The sequence below is a fragment of the Balaenoptera borealis genome (genome assembly GCF_965194805.1).
Source record: "Balaenoptera borealis genome assembly, chromosome: 12".
NCBI classification, from domain to species: Eukaryota; Metazoa; Chordata; class Mammalia; order Artiodactyla; family Balaenopteridae; genus Balaenoptera; species Balaenoptera borealis.
Genome location: NC_138869.1, coordinates 44,345,952 through 44,362,990, shown reverse-complemented (window position 1 = coordinate 44,362,990; position 17,039 = coordinate 44,345,952). Strand labels below are relative to the sequence as shown.

At 39.7% G+C, this 17,039-nt stretch overlaps 1 protein-coding gene across 5 annotated transcripts in view; it reads right to left on the bottom strand.

Annotated features, from left to right (window-relative positions):
- The window catches only part of SMARCC1 (SWI/SNF related BAF chromatin remodeling complex subunit C1), a 190,171-nt gene extending 176,535 nt beyond the window's left edge, over positions 1-13,636 (bottom strand). For 4 of the 5 annotated variants that reach the window (XR_014232624.1, XM_082347327.1, XM_082347329.1 and 1 more), the window contains exons 1-2: positions 13,391-13,634; positions 5,781-5,900 (exon numbers count right to left, since the gene is read on the bottom strand). Coding sequence is in view for 4 of the 5 variants with exons in the window: in XM_082347327.1 (XP_082203453.1) it covers positions 5,781-5,900; positions 13,391-13,585 (315 nt within the window). In the remaining variant the exon portion in view is untranslated. Of the gene's footprint in view, positions 1-5,780; positions 5,901-13,390 lie in introns of all 5 variants that reach the window. The other variant, XM_082347328.1, reaches the window with a different exon arrangement.
- Between the last annotated feature and the right edge of the window lie 3,403 nt (positions 13,637-17,039).

Below are 17,039 nucleotides of genomic sequence, written 5' to 3'. Positions count from 1 at the left end.
TTAAAAAAAAACAAAAAAAAGTCTACAAACAATAAATACCGGAGAGGGTGTGGAGAAAAGAGAACCCTCCTACACTGTTGGTGGGAATGTAAATTGGTACAACCACGATGGAGAACAGCATGGAGGTTCCTTAAAAAACTAAAATTAGAACTACCACATGATCCAGCAATCCCACTCCTGTGTATATATCCGAAGAAAACCATAATTCAAAAAGATATATGCACCCCAATGTTCACTGCAGCACTATTTACAATAACCAAGACATGGAAGCAACTTTATATCCATTGACAGGTGGATGGATAAAGAAAATGTGGTATATATATACAATGGAATATTACTCACCTATAAAAAAGAATGAAATCATGCCATTTGCAGCAACATGGATGGACCTAGAGATTTTCGTACTAATTGAAGTAAGTCAGACAGAGAAAGACAAATATCATATGATATCACTCATATGTGCAATCTAATTTTAAAAAATGATATAGGGACTTCCCTGGTGGTCCAGTGGCTAAGACCCTGTGCTCCCAGTGCAGGGGGCCCAGGTTCGATCCCTGGCTGGGGAACAAGATCCCACATGTATGCTACAACTAAGAGTTCTCATGCTGCAACTAAGAAGTCCGCATGCCGCAACTAAAGATCCCACATGCCGCAATGAAGATCCTGTATGCCGCAGCTAAGACCTAGGGCAACCAAAATGAATAAATAAATAAATAAAATAAAATAAAATAAAATTTTAAAATGATATAAATGAACTTAAAATAGATAACCAACAAGGACCTACTGTATAGCAGAGGGAACTCCACTCAATTTTCTATAATAACCTACATGGGAAAAGAATCTGAAAAAGAATGGATATATGTATATATATAACTGAATCACTATGCTGTACAGCTGAAACTAACACAACATTATAAATCAACTATACTCTTAATAAAAATTTTTTAGTAAATAAATAAAATAAAAATATAAAAAGTAGAATACAAAATTGTCTAGCCTGTAGTTACAATTATGTTTGTGCTATGCATGCAAATGTACTAAGCCTTGAAGGGATTATGGAATAACAAGAATTTTTACTTGTGGAGGTAAAAAATATTTCAATTCATATTATGTTTACCTATGCAATATATTTTTAGCCTTACAAAGTACTTTTTCCCCCTAAATCTTTCTAACTTCTCAGCACTAGATAGAACCTACCCTATGTTGAGCCAGCTGTTTAATATCCAGTATGACTTAGGAAGTTAGTACATAAAGTTCCATTTTGATTTTCAAAAAAACAGCCCAAAGAGTGAACTCCTACACCAGTCCAGTTTATTCAGGAAAAAAAGCTTTTTATGTAAATAGCTTACATGTTTCACTAAAACATTCTCTGCTTTATTGTCTCTCTCCTCGATTTTTGTTTTACACCATTACACATTTTATCAATCCCTTTCATTTGGAAAAAAGCTAAACACTATTCTGAGAGAAAAAGAAGTACATCTGGTCCCACTGGCACTAAGTCATGAATTATTTTTAATTTTGGTTTATTCCTAAAAATATTCTTCTCTAATCTTTAAAATCTGGAAAAACAATAATGGTTTACTTCCCTGGAGTTAAATATTCCACAAATAAAGTCCCTTGTAAATACTATTTTTTAAGACACTCATACAATCCTAATTAGAAATACCAAAAACACAATGTGAATCACCTTACATATAATACTTCATATAAAGCTACATGTAAATTTTATTCTAAATGATTTTATACTTGATAAAATGTAATCTATAAGTATTATATTACAGTGTTTTAAATGATGAAAACTTCAACCAGTTCCTGATTTGATAACTCTAATCCAGTTGATAATATAAGAGAACACGAAATAAACACTCAAGTATTTGGAGGTAAAGGAACATGGAGCTTTCAAATGATTCAGAATAATATGCCCAAACACGTAGAGAAAAAGACAATGCTAAAGCAAATGTGGTTAAATGCTAAAACTTCGTGATTCTAAATGAAAGTGAAAGTTCTTTATACTATTCTTGCAAATTTTTACTTTCAATTAATTTTAAGTTACCCAAAAACCTCAATTGGTCACATAGTTCAGAAAATGAAATATGCTGATTATCCAGTGGAGTAGTTCCCATTTGTTAAAAAATGAGCAAGTACCTCAATATCTAATAATGTATTTATAAATTATATGCATGTACTTACTATAATGCTAATATACTACACATACATATAACTTAAATCACATATTAAGAAATAGGTATTTTGGGGCTTCCCTGGTGGCGCAGTGGTTAAGAATCTGCCTGCCAATGCAGGGGACAGAGGTTCGAGCCCTGGTCTGGGAGGATCCCACATGCTGCGGAGCAACTGGGCCCGTGGGCCACAACTACTGAGCCTGCGCGTCTAGAGCCTGCGCTCCGCAACAGGAGAAGCCACGACAATGAGAAGCCCGCGCACCGCGATGAGGAGTGGCCCCCGCTCGCCACAACTAGAGAAAGCCCACACACAGAAACGAGGACCCAACACAGCCAAAAATAAATAAACTAATTAATTTTTTTAAAAAAATAGGTATTTTGAAAGCATTAGCTAAAAAATAATTAAAATAAAAGGAATGATCTTGCTCTGCAAATGTGAATTCAACCAGTAACCGGTAATTCCCTAATCTCTTCCTCTAATTCAACCTGTTTTCTAGAACTCCAGATCTCATTTCCAACTACCTATAGGATTTCTAAACCTGAGGTACCTACAGGAGAGCCAACCTCAACACAGACTAAACTGAGTACCTTTCTCCAGAAACCTGCTTTTATACTCTGGCTTCCACCTTAGTGAGAAAGGAATCTGCTCAGTGTAGTCATCCCAGTCAATTCTTTCTTATTTCAGCCCCACAACCCACCCACCATACAGACAAAAAAAAAAAAATCACTAAGTTCTACCCCCTTGCTGTGCTTCCCAATCACTTTCAAGATAAAAGCCACACTTCTAACACAGTAAACCTGTCATTTTATGACTGATTCTGGCCCATATCTCTGCCTACTGTCCTCAGTTCTAACCCTGTTGAACTATTTGCAACTACATTAAAAGCCTTTAGGCTTTTATATGTTGCTATCACTGCCTGAAAATCCGATCTTCCAGCATGTCCCTAAAGAACTCATATTCTACTTTCAGGACTCAGTTCAAATGTCCTTTCCTTTGGAAAACATGTCCTGAGATGAGGAAAGTCAAAGGCTCTATTCATATAGGTCACCAGAGGGTAAGTAAGTCCCCTGAAGACAAACAATACACTGTATTACTCCTTGAATTCTTAGAACTTGGCACATAATCAAATGCTAAATATTTGTTGAACTCAAATCAGTGAGGAAGGGACTTCCCTGGAGGTCCAGTGGTTAAGAATCCACCTTCCAATGCAGGGGACGTGGGTTCAACCCCTGGTTGGGGAACTAAGATCCCACATGCCACGGGGCAACTAAGCCCATGTGCTGCAACTACTGAGCCCACATGCCACAACTAGAGAGAAGCCCCTGCACCGCAAGGAAGAGCCTGCGTGCTGCAACTAAGACCCAACTAAGTCAAAAATAAATAAATAAATAAATATTTTTTTAAATAAAATAAAAGCAGTATAAAAACAAACATTATATAAAAAAAAAAAAGAAAAGAAAACAAACTTCACCTTCCAATGCAGAGGGTGTTAGTTCAATCCCTGGTCAGGGAGCTAAGATCCCACATGCCTCACGGCCAAAAAAACAAAATATAAAACAGAAGTAATACTGTAACAAATTCAATAAAGACAAACGGTCCACATCAGGGCTTCCCTGGTGGCACAGTGGTTAAGAATCTGCCTGTCAATGCAGGGGACACAGGTTCGAGCCCTGGTCTGGGACGATTCCACATGCCACAGAGCAACTAAGCCCACGCGCCACAAATACTGAGCCCGCGCCACAACTACTGAAGCCCACATGCCTAGAGCCTGTGCTCCGCAACGAAGAGTAGCCCCTGCTCGCCCCAACTAGAGAAAAGCTTGCACACAGCAACGAAGACCCAACACAGCCAAAAATAAAATAAATTTAACAAAAAAAGATCCACATCAAAAAAAATCTTAAAAAAAAAAAAATCAGTGCAGAAAAGCAGCACCCTTTAATAAATGTTGTTGGGTTAACCAGATAATCATATGAAAAAAGATAAAACTGCTTTTCTTTTTTTTTGTGAGCACTGGATCCACTGCTCACAATGAATACCAAGATAAATTCTTGATGGATAACAGAGTTACATGTAAAAAATGACACCTACAAATAGTGAAGAAATTTGTTCTTCTACAAATACTAGAACAACACATGGCTGGAATCCTTTATCACCTACAAGTGGAGAAAACTTCCCAACGTGATTCAAAAAAATACGTCCATATATTTGACTTAATGAAAATAAATGTCTGGAGAGCAAAAATACCATAAGTGAAATGAACAGATTTACTGCAATATCAGTAAAACCATCTTTTTTATTCTCAATTATATCTGAGAAATCAGTGAGTTATTAAAACAAAAAGTTCAGAGATGAAATAAGAACACACAAATCAAAAGCTTTTGAGATTTATAAAAGGTCTACCAATAATAAATTCAGTAGAGGCAACAAACAGCAGACTGGAAACTACAAAAATCCGAATCAGAAAAATGAAAGACAAAAATTATGGGAAAACATAGCACAGGCAGTTCCCGGAAATCTAATATCTGTACAATCAGAGTTCAAAAATATAAAGAAATACAGGATGGCAGAGAAGGCTAACAGACTGAATGTTCCCTGAGCCAAAGAAACAAAACTGAGTCTTCAGATCATGACTTATAACAACTAGACATATTTATGAATTTTAAAGATCAGTATTAAAAAAGGGGAAATCAGGGACTTCCCTGGTGGCGCAGTGGTTAAGAATCCGCCTGCCAGTGTAGGGGACATGGGTTCGAGCCCCAGTCCGGGAAGATCCCACATGCCGCGGAGCACCTAAGCCCGTGCACCACAACTACTGAGCCTGCGCTCTAGAGCCGGCGAGCCATAACTACTGAGCCCGCATGCCACGACTACTGAGGCCCGCACACCTAGAGCCCATGCTCCGCAGCGAGAAGCCACTGCAATGAGAAGCCTGCGCACCACGACAAAGAGTGGCCCCCACTCGCCGCAACTAGAGAAAGCCCATGCGTAGCAACGAAGACCCAATGCAGCCATAAATAAATAAATAAATAAATAAATTTTCAAAAATTAAAAAAAAGGGGGACATCAACAAGTAGTATCAGATTTTTCTGTACAAAATCGAATGTTAAGAGAAGAACAAAACCTTCAAATTACAAAAGGAAATAAGGCATAACCCACTATTTCTATACCAAGCCAAACTTTCAGTCAAAATACCAACTGCAAGGAGAACAGAATCATATTCTCACATAAGCTCAGAAGAATCCCACCTACAAAATATAAAAAAATTCCAAGAAACAACATTCTAGCCACAAGAACTGAATCAGGAGAAAAAAATGGAAAAGACTTAGTACAGTAAGACAATAAAGAAACTACAACATAGTAAAATGTTAACAGTTAAGTCTAGGTAATAATTGTTGTGATGTTTAATGCAAATTTTAAATGACTCCTGAAAGAGATGTTTCCTACAGTTCAAAAGCAATAATGTCCTATAGCTAAAATTCTGTAGCGATTCCTCCTTTTTCCTATTCTATAGGATAGCAGCATCAAAATAAAGAGCTGTAGGCTGCACCCAAGAGTACAGAAACTGAAGATGTTCCAGTGTGATAAGCTGATGTACTTACAGGGAGTTTGGTGAAGGCCGGGTTGGTGACATGTTTCCCAAAGGCATCTTCCTGGAACTGGAGAAGCTGTACCACCAGCCCAGCCAGTGTTTTATTGGTAGGAGCATCCGCATGAACATACTGCAAGATAAAGACAGAAACTCAAAAACTGGGACAACTGTGCAGAAGACAATGTTAGCTTACTTCCCAGTACCTAAGTACCGGCCTGGTGGCAGATTTTTAAGTGTCTGAGACACTTACATAAACAAATACTGGGAGCCGTGGGGAGGGACAGATAACATATCCTTTCAGTTAACAGATCTTAAGAATGAGAAATACTATGCCCAAGAAACCAAACCCAAGTGTCATCTCATCTGCACCTGGACCTAAATTAGATGGTGAGATCCCAGACCTCAAACTTGAGCCTGATGCTACTGAATTGGCCTAAAAGTTTGTTCGGGTTTTTCCATAAGATGTAACAGAAAAACCCGAACGAACTTTCTGGCCAACCTAATATAATGGAATGAGACATACTGCCCACTATATTTCGCATGTGGCCAGAGAGCCAACTGTGTTACAGTTTTTCAAACAAGTCCACAAATTCTTTGACTCCTCTCAACAAGAGGTGGGGATCTATGGCCCTCCTCTATTGAATCAGGACCATCCTTAGTGACTCGCTTAAAACCATTAAAATGCAACAGAAGTGATACTGTGTGACTTCTGAAGATAAATCAAAAAAAATCATGCAGCTTCCATATAGTTCTTTTGGGACACCCACCTTTGGAGCCCTGAACAACAATGAAGTCCAACCACCCTGACATCACCATACTGAGGAAGCCCAGGCTACACTGAGAGGCCACATGGAGAGGCCCCAGCTGCTGTTCAGAAGACTGACAGCACAACCACCAGACACATGAGAAAAGATGATCCAGGTGATTGTGGCCCCCAGCTGTCAGGTCACCCCCAATCATCAAACATCCCCAGTCAAGGCCCCAGACACCACTGAGCAGAGACAATTGGCCTTACTGTGCCCATCCAAATTCCAGACACACAGGAACTCTAAGCATAATAAAATGGTTGCTTTTATGCATTAAAAAAAATACATGTGTGGGCACTTAAAAATGGTTAGGATGGTAAATTTTGTAAGTTTTTTACCACAATAAAATTTTTTTAAAACAAACGTACATGAAAAGTTATCCATGCTAATGTGAATAACGTCAAGAAGGCCAAATTCGTGGTAGACAGCAAGCAAGCATATTACAGCAAGGAAAGATAAAGGGTATGTGACAGGGAAAGCATAAATTACTGAGTTCAATTAAATGCAAAAATTTAACTTAGTATTAAGCATTCACTATCACTTTGAAAAGCCATCATTTTTTTTTCTTTTAACCTCCAATTTTGAGCAGGAAAAAACATCTATACTTCCATAAAAAAACTAAAAGTTTTCTTCCTGGAAAAAACCTCTTTCCCAGTACCACCCAACATTTCAAGATAATGTTTCTATTGCAATAAATAAAGTCTAAGGGATACATATACAGCAAAATATGAGCTACACAGTCTACCATTAATTACTATGCCTTAAGTTGACTGGCTCTCAAGATGTGCTACTGTCAATCAAAGACAGAGCATAATATAAAAGGGCAATTCTTCTTAGAGCTTAGTATCCTCGCAAATTTTTATTTGTTCAGGTATGTTAGCTTTCCACTCTAAATAGAACAACCAGCATGCAGTTAACTTTGCTGAAGACTGGTTAACTTTGCTGAAGACTGGTATTTTGTTGGAATGCTTTTTTTTTTTTTTTTAATTTTATTTATTTTTGGCTGCACTGGGTCTTCGTTGCTGCGTGCAGGCTTTCTCTAGTTGCGGTGAGTGGGGCTTCTCATTGTCGTGGCTTCTCTTGTTGCGGAGCACAGGCTCCAGGCATGCGGGCTCAGTAGTTGTGGCTCGCGGGCTCTAGAGCACAGGCTCAGTAGTTGTGGCACATGGGCTTAGTTGCTCTGCGGCATGTGGGATCTTCCCAGACCAGGGCTCGAACCCGTGTCCCCTGCATTGGCAGGCGGATTCTTAACCACTGCACCACCAGGGAAGTCCGGAATGCTTTATTTTACATGAAATCCCCAAGACCAAAGGTTGGTAAAACCCAGTCTACTGCCTGTTTCTGTGTGGCCCACAAGCTAAGAATGGTTTTTACATTTTTTAAATGGCTGGGAAAAAATTAAAAGAAAAATAATATTTCATGACACATGAATATTACATAAAATTCAAATGTCAGTGTCCATAAATAAAGTTTTATCAAAACACAGCACACTCATTCATTTGCACATTGTCTATGGCTGCTTTCCTGCAAGAGCAGAGTTGAGCAGTTGCAGCTGAGACTGCATGGCCCGCAAAGCCTCAATATTTACTCTTGCCCTTTACAGAAAAAGTCTGCCTATCCCTGTTGTAGACTACTCCTTTTTGTCCTTACAGATAGCTTCCTTTTATTTAATTTAAAGGTGTCCTGTAAAAACACATTTCCTTAAGGCCACAAAGTGAAACAAGTATATCAGACATGAGCCAATAACTGGAAACAAGTTTCATACAATTAAGCACGTAAGATATCAATTCTGTTAGTCTAAAATAATGGTTCTCAAGTTTTAGCCCCACTTACTAATTCAATAAGTCGGGCCCAAGAATCTGCATTTCTAACAAGTTCCCACATGACACTACGTGACTGGGAACTACACTTTAAGAACCACTGGACTTTTTTTCAAAAATCCACTTCAAATATTATCATATATCTCAGTTAAAGAACAAATTTTATTATAATTTAGAAGTTAAAAACCAGGTAAGCAATTTTTTTTTTTTTTTTTTTAATTTTATTTATTTATTTATTTATTTATTTTTGGCTGTGTTGGATCTTCGTTTCTGTGCGAGTGCTTTCTCTAGTTTCAGCGAGCGGGGGCCACTCTTCATCGCGGTGCGTGCGCCTCTCACTATCGTGACCTCTCTTGTTGGGGCAGGTAAGCAATTTTTAAATGTTAAAAACTTCTTACAATTCCCCTTTCCTACAATGCCAATTCCCATAAAAACCAAGTTTACTTTTCTGAGGACGATAAACTTTCAAGTGAAAACTTAACATCAGATTTTTTTTCCAATTTACTCAACATAGTAAATCTTTAATAAGTAACACTCAATTTTGAAAGTAATCAGTGATACTCAACATAGTATAATCTTTAATAAGGAATAAACTCTTCAAGTCTAACCCACAGAACTGGCAAAGTATGTTGTACATACCCACAAGATAACTTTATAATCTTTAATAAGTACAAGCTTCTCAAAAGAATCACATAATGTACTGCAAGTTTTTCCGCACATGGTAAAGCAACGTGAAAAATTAATAACCGTAACTTTTTATTTTTCATATACCTGCAGACAACTGAACAGCGCCAAATCCTAAACCTGAAAGACACCATTTGGAGGAAGGTTGTTCGGCGAAAAACAAACCAACCCTCCAGGCAAAAAGTAATTTTTAATGACTTACATACATAGCTTTGTATATATTCTAAACTTCACTACTACCTACACACTTCATTTATTGTCATTCAGAATGAGAAAGATTTCATGTGGACAACCCTACAGTTTCAGAATAAAGATGGCCAGGTGCAAAGCCCAATCAAAATGATTATATTAGGTATTTTAAGATCCAATTTTTAAACTATAAAACATTTTTAACTCCATTTACTTTCTCCAAATCACCCACAAAAATGATCAAACATTAAAATGTATGCAAGAGATGACACTTTTAACTAATAAATTAAATCTGACATTAATAAATTAATGTCAGATTCATACCCTCTCAAAAGGCAGTCAATGTACGACTATAAGATTTTAAATCGACTTATATAAATTTCAAAGAGTAACATTCTATTTAACGAATAAGAATGAAGCAGGGGGACCCAATGATACATGGCAAAAGTATCACTACCACCTCAAATTTATATAATCCTACCTTCGAGGACTATCTCATTTGATTCGAACAACTGTCTATAGGAGTCACAGTCTTACTCCCAACTTACAAATGAAAAATTAAAACATGGAAATCAAGTCACCTGCTCAATGACACCAATTAGCAGCCAAGAGTACTGAACTCACGTCTTCCAACCTAACGTAATGCTCATTCCACTATCCCATACAGACATAAATTCATTTCAACTGCTTCCAAAAATCTCACCTAAACATAAAAAGTTCTTAATAGCTTTCAAAATAATGAATCCTGATTAAAGGGAAAAAAAATTAATAATTATATAGACTACTTCAGTCATAAAAATTTTATCTTTTGATCAAAAAAAAGTTCAACAGAATGTTTTACTTAAGACAACAAAAAATTTTTTAGTCTCAAAGTATTCTGATTAAGAAAGTTAGGAGGATATGTTTAGAAAGTTGTTATCAATAAATCTGCTTTATATTCCCTGTGACATTAATATAGTATCAAAAGTTTAACTTATCCATAAACAATTCTATTGTAGCAGATGTCCCATCTGGGAAAAAAAAAGTCTTAAACTGTTAAATACTTTATGTAAAGGGCACTGAAATGCCTTCCTTGGGCAATCTACTCTATTTTAGAAATCTTTGTTAAATCCAAAGCATCTTTATTTAAATTATCCTAAAATCTTAAATCTTATTTCAGGGGCAAGCCAAACTTCGGGAAGAAACTTACCTGGGAACTTAATGGCTTATAAATATACTTCACCTTCACAAGGTTTTATCATCTGAAAATCACTCTCAACTATGGATAGAAACATATCTTTCAAAGTTAGGATGAAAGATATGCACCCAGTAATACAAAGCAGGCAGCTTAGGTAGATAAACAAGCTTCCGCACTGCTAGTGGACTGAAAATGCAACCTCAGGCAAACAGTTAACCTCTCTGTGCTTCAGCTTCCGCGTACCTAAAGTGGTCACCTCCTCTGGAGTCCTTTGGCTAGCTGAAGCTCATCCCAGTCAAAAAGTATTCACTCTCCTTTCTGTACTGCTAAGCCAAATGTATCAACAAAGCCTAAATAAACAGATTTCTATACTAGTTAATCTGTTCATTCATGGAACAAATATTTACTGAGCACCTCCTATAGGCATTCAGAAGACAAAAACGATACAAGGAAGTTCTCTTTTAATTTGAAATCACTTGGGTTTTATAAGTAGGTGCCTATGTCTATCTTTTCCACAACACTGTCAGTTCCTTAAAGAGAGGGATTATGTGCAGCCAAAAAAAAAGGGGGGGTGGCGGTTGGAGCCACGCAGACCTTTGAATTCCAAATTTGCCACTCCTAACTGTAATTCTTAGAGAAGTTACTTAAATCTCCACCCTCAGGTGTCTCTCATGTGGAAAATGAAGTAAATAATATCTTATCATTCAGAACTGCTGTGAGGATTTAAGTGACTTATGTTTTAAATGCCTGGGTAAGATGGATGCTCAGTTGTTCACTGAGTGCATACATAAACCCATCAATAAAAATGCTACTATCAACGTCATGTTTATTTCATTTATTTGCTGAGATTTATGAATTTGAAAACACACTATTAAATGCAACAGAAAAGTTTAGTTAAAACCTATCAATGTGTATACCAGGTAGAGACATATCCTGTACAGAGGAAGCAAAGAACCTTCTGGTAAATATTTTCACCACACCAACACCACTCTCAGAGGCTGATAGGATTCTGACTGTCAGGCCCAAGGGATATACAATTCGTAATCTGCGTAGGCCCAAGAAACACACTCTAGCTTTATGAAACACTGAGAGGTCAAACCTAACTTTAACTTTGTCTTTAAGGCCTCAGGCACACTGAGCCAACACTAGCCTACTGTCTTCAACACTTTGGGACAAATCCTGCAATCAGCCTCACAGCCACTTCCTCACCCACCCAAACAAATCTTTTAAAGATTATCCAAGCCTAAAGCTGCCCTCTTAATACGGGGCGCAAAGAGATGCACAGAGTTTGGAGAGGTAGAAATTACTTTTACTGTATTTCCCTTTTTCTTTTCCCTTCCTTGCTTTCCAAAGGAATATTCCGCCTATTTCTCTTTGTTAAAGCTACATTGATAAAGTAATACAATATTATATGTCAATTATATCTCAATAAAACTGGGGTAAAAAATCCAGACTGGGGGGAATAAATACATAAAGGTATATTAATTTAAGATCCAAAGTATTGGCTGAAGGGCACATGATAAACAATACTTTAATAATATAAATATATTCAATTCCCTTAGCTACTACCAGAAGCTCTATTGCCAACACCAAAAAAGTGACCAATTTACCATTGTACAAGGGAAAACAATATTCTTGTCTACCTACACGTAAATGAGAAAAAGCTACAATCCCAAATGTGACTGCAAAATTTCAGGGGGGAAAAAGTCAAAGAATCAAAAAATATACTGTAACTAAAAATATATATCGCCTCTCACTTCCTAAAACCTCAGATAAGAAATGGTCATTTATTAAAGTACCACAATGGAACGCAAAAGAACCCAAGATCCCTGCCCATGCCTAACAACTTCCAAAAGCTGATAGGCTCCACTGCGCTGCACACCCCAAATGAGTAGGTTCCTAGACTATCTTTTCATTCATTCCAACAAATATTTACTAAGCAACTACTAAAGGCGAGACAATGAGGATCAAACATGTTCCGGGACACGTTGTAGTGAACAGGCCTAACAAGGTCCTTGCCCCAGGGCTATGGTCCACAACGGGGGAAGTAGAGAACTGAAAAGGGTGTTCCGGAAATTTGGGGGCAAAGAGAGTATTTTTGGCAGTCCGCGTCCTTACACCTTCTAAGGGAGTCATTCCTAAATAGTTACATAAAGGGGAAGCTAAAAAAATATTTGTTATAAACAAGAGACTAACTTACAACTTTTAATACCACTGACTCAGCGGAACTTACATTCCAAAGGTAGAGCAAACAGGTAAATGAAAATAATCTCAAAAAATGGTATGAAGAAAACAAAGGTGATATGAAGCGGGGTGATCTAACATGAATGGGGTTCTCAGGGAAGGCCTCACATTAGCCACAAGTGAACATTAACTCTTGCACTCCCACTATACATAACCAGAAGTAGTGAAGTAAAAACCGTCATTTTTTAATATTAGTTCTCATGAATATTGTAATTATATTAACCTGCTGTAACCAACGTCCGAGTACAATCGTCCATAGTCCGTCTTTAGCATACCAACAGCAGGTAGTAAAACCTTAATCACCTCACTTGACTTTGAAGACTAGTCTCTAAACAAAACTTGCCGCTTTTACACCTCTGGCTCAGACAGTTTTAATAATCATTGTTCACACACCTAAAGCAGCCAACAAAAGAGTAAGATTCACACCCTCCGGGTCGCTGAGCTCGACCTGCTCCTGCAGGAGCAGGCAGGGGCTTTCGCCCGGGGTGCATGGGCTCCCAAGAGCGGAGCTCCGAGGGCCAGTGGAGTCCCGGGCGCGCGGACGCCGAGAGCGCACCGCGGGGGCGTGGCGGGCCCTGCGCCTGCCTTTGTTGTCCCTCGTGGCGAGCGGGGGGAGGGGCGGCCAGAAGCCCGCGAGGCCAGTAGCCGCCCCCGGCCCCCGTCGCGTGGCCTCCCGGACCCTACGAGCGCGCGAACCCACCTTCTTGTAGTGCTTGCCCAGCCAGACCCGCACCGAATCCAGCTGGGACACCGTCTCCGGGCTCTCCCAAAACTTGCTGGTCGGGCCCCCGTCCTTCCGCCGATAAACTGCCAGGCCCGCGGCCGCCGCCGCGCCTCCCAGACCCGCGGCGCCCGCCGTCGCCCCCAGCCCGCCGCCGCCCGCCGCCGCGGCCATCGTCGCCGTACGTCGTCCCCACCGCCCAGCCCGCCCCTCCCCGGCCCTCGCGGCGTTCCTCGTTCGCACGCGCGCGCGCAGCCGCCACCTCCGCCTCCCGGCCCCGCCCAGTCAGCCCCCTTCCGGCGCGGAGGCCCGGCCCCACCCCTTCTCGGGACCGGCGCCTAACTGACGAGGGCACACGCATACGCATGCGCAGCACTCTCTCCGGGCGGGCCTAGGGCGAGCTCCTCCCCCGCCTCTTCCTCCAGGCTGTAGGACAGCGCACAGTCTCCGTCCCACAGCTTCGGCTTCTGAGTGTGTGGCTGTTTCCCGGATACCTGCGTCGAATCGTTATGCAATCTACTACTGCACGGAGGTTCTGTGTCATCGTCCGCCACCGCCGGGGAGAAAGGGGCTGGCGTGACATTCTCCGAGAGGAGAACCCGTTTAGGGTGTCGCGTGCTGGCGGAGGAACCCACACGCCGGATGGGAATCTGCGCCTGCCCTGCTTGACCTCAGACCTTCTGCACCTAGTGACCCTGTCGTCCTTTGTAAACACCTATTTGGGACCGCCACCCTTTGCAACAGCTGTTCCCCTCTGATTGTCACTCAGGCGCTTTCAAATCATAGCTTAAAGGTACTTCAGAAAAGTGATCCCTGACCATGCAATCTTGAACAATCATTCTCACTCGACATTGTCGGCGTAACACTCACCGTGACCTGGCATTTTACTTATTTTCTTATTGAATACTTTCCACATAAATTGCATGAGACCCTAGTCTTGACTTGTTCGCAGGTGTACCTTCAGTGCTGGGAACAGTGCCTGTTACCTAACAGATGTTCAATAAATATTTGATGAATGAGTGAATGACCTACAGGGAGGCAGAAGGCAAATAATTTTAAATTATTAACGAAATATGATTGGCCATTATGGGGTTTTGAACTTAATGCTATCTGACCCCTGAACAGCAAGTGACTAATTGCTTGTGAGTTTTTAAGACCAACTTTTAAGAATGAAGACACTGTGATCAGGGAGGAAAGGAGATTTCAAACACGTGAAAAAACTGGAACAAAGTCTTTAAAGTGTGAAAGCATACTTGGCGAAACTCCTTAAGCCCATGGAGTGGAAGCAGAGATGTTATTTGGGGTGGCAGTGAGTTTTGAATATCCTGTAAGCATTAGAAAACCAGCTCGAACAGAGAGAATGACAGGACCAGATTTATCGATTAGGAAGTTAGCTACTGCAGCACTGTGAATGATAGAGTAGAGGAAGAAAGGCTGGAGAAAAATGCATGGACAACAAAAGAAAAAATAAATTGGACTTCATCAAAATTAAAATCTTTTGTGCTTCAAAGTATACCGACAAGAAAATGAAAAAACCCACTGAATGAGAGAAAATATTTGCAAATTATATACCTGATAAGAGACATACCCAGAATATAGAAAGAACTCTTACAACTCAATAATGAAAAGAGCAAGAACCCATTTGACAAATTAACTAACAACCAAATGGAATAAACTTGGTACATGCAACATCATGGATGAATCTCACAGATATTATACTGAGTGAAATAAATCTTACCCAAAGGGATATATATAGTATGATTCAATATATATGAAGTTATAGAACAGGCTAAACTCTGAAGTATGGTTCCCTCTGGGGAGTGGAGGGGAAGGAGGGACATGAGGGTATTTCCTGGGGTGATAATAAGTTGTAGTTTGAAATAGATTTGCATTACACAGATGTATACCAATTATGGAATGGTAAAGAAAATTTATGCATTTTACTATAAATTTCCCCTCAAAAGAAAAGAACACTAAACAAATACTAAACTCTTATTCAAAATATGCATGCTAAAGTGTTTAACGGTGAACTGTACCTTTCACACAGCTCTCCAAACTGCAAGCTAAATTCACATAGCAATCTATCAAAAAGTATTTTTATTGCTCAATAGGTGAAGAGTTGATTAGGTTTCTTCAATTTTGAGGAAAAGAAAAGAATTGGAAACTGTATGATTGATGCCAGTTGTTACAGTCATTAGCTTTCTCAGTTTCTGGGAAGGATACCAAAAGGCTTCTCTAAAATGTATCAAAGACTAGTGTTTAGCAAATATTTTCTATAAAGTGTCAGATAGCAAATGTTTTAGGCTTGCAGGCCATATGTTCTCTGTCACAACTACTCAGCCCTACCATTGTAGCACAAAAGCAGCTGTAGACAATACATAAATGAGTGAGCATGGCTGTGTTCCCAGTAAAATTTTATTTACAAAAACAGGTAGCAGGGGCTTCCCAGTGGCGCAGTGGTTAAGAATCCGCCTGCCAATGCAGGGGACACAGGTTCGAGCCCTGGTCGGGGGAAGATCCCACATGCCGCGGAGCAACTAAGCCCGGGCGCCACAACTACTGAGCCTGCGCTCTAGAGCCCGCGAGCCACGACTACTGAGCCCATGCACCATAACTACTGAAGCCCACACACCTAGAGCCCGTGCTCCGCAACAAGAGAAGTCACTGCAATGAGAATTCCGCGCACTGCAACGAAGAGTAGCCCCCGCTCAGCAATGAAGATCCAACACAGCCAAAAAAAAAAAAACAAAACAGGAGGCAGACAGTTTTTGTTTGGGATGATGAAAATGTTTAAGAGATGGATAGTAGTAATGATTGCACAAGATTGTGACTGTACTTAATGTCACTGAATTGTGCACTTAAAAGTGGTTAAATTGGTAAATATTATTATATATTTTTTACCACAAAAAAAAAAGCATATGTGGCAGGCCAGATTGGGCCTGTGCTATAGTTTGTTGACTCCTGACAAAGACTATTATACCTATTACCTTTAACTTAGAAGCATCTTGTTTAAATCAATTTACTCAGATCTGCTTGAGAAAATCACAATATTGCTTATTTCATTGAACTTTTACAATATTTTTGGTAAAATACTTTTATCACAAGGATTAGGTATATTTTCATCTAGACCTTAGAGCCAAACATTTAGCTTATTCAATTTATGGAAAATGTCTGTCATATAACCTAATTGACAAAGCCAGTCATTATTGTCAAATCAGCAAAAAATTTGTTTTTATCAGAAAAAGTCTTACTTCATTTTTCAATTCAAATAAAAGTGCTAATATTTAAGTCAAGGAATAATATCAAAGCTGCGGAGGAATAGATTACATAACATTTTATTAGATGATTATTAAAAGCAGTCTGGTCAAGATTGAAATGATTTAGGGCTTCCCTGGTGGCGCAGTGGTTGAGAATCTGCCTGCCAATGCAGGGAACACGGGTTTGGGCCCTGGTCTGGGAGGATCCCACATGCCGCGGAGCAACTGGACCCGTGAGCCACAACTACTGAGCCTGCGCGTCTGGAGCCTGTGCTCCGCAACAAGAGAGGCCGCGATAGTGAGAGGCCCGCGCACCACGATGAAGAGTGGCCCCCGCTTGCCGCAACTAGAGAAAGCCCTTGCACAGAAAC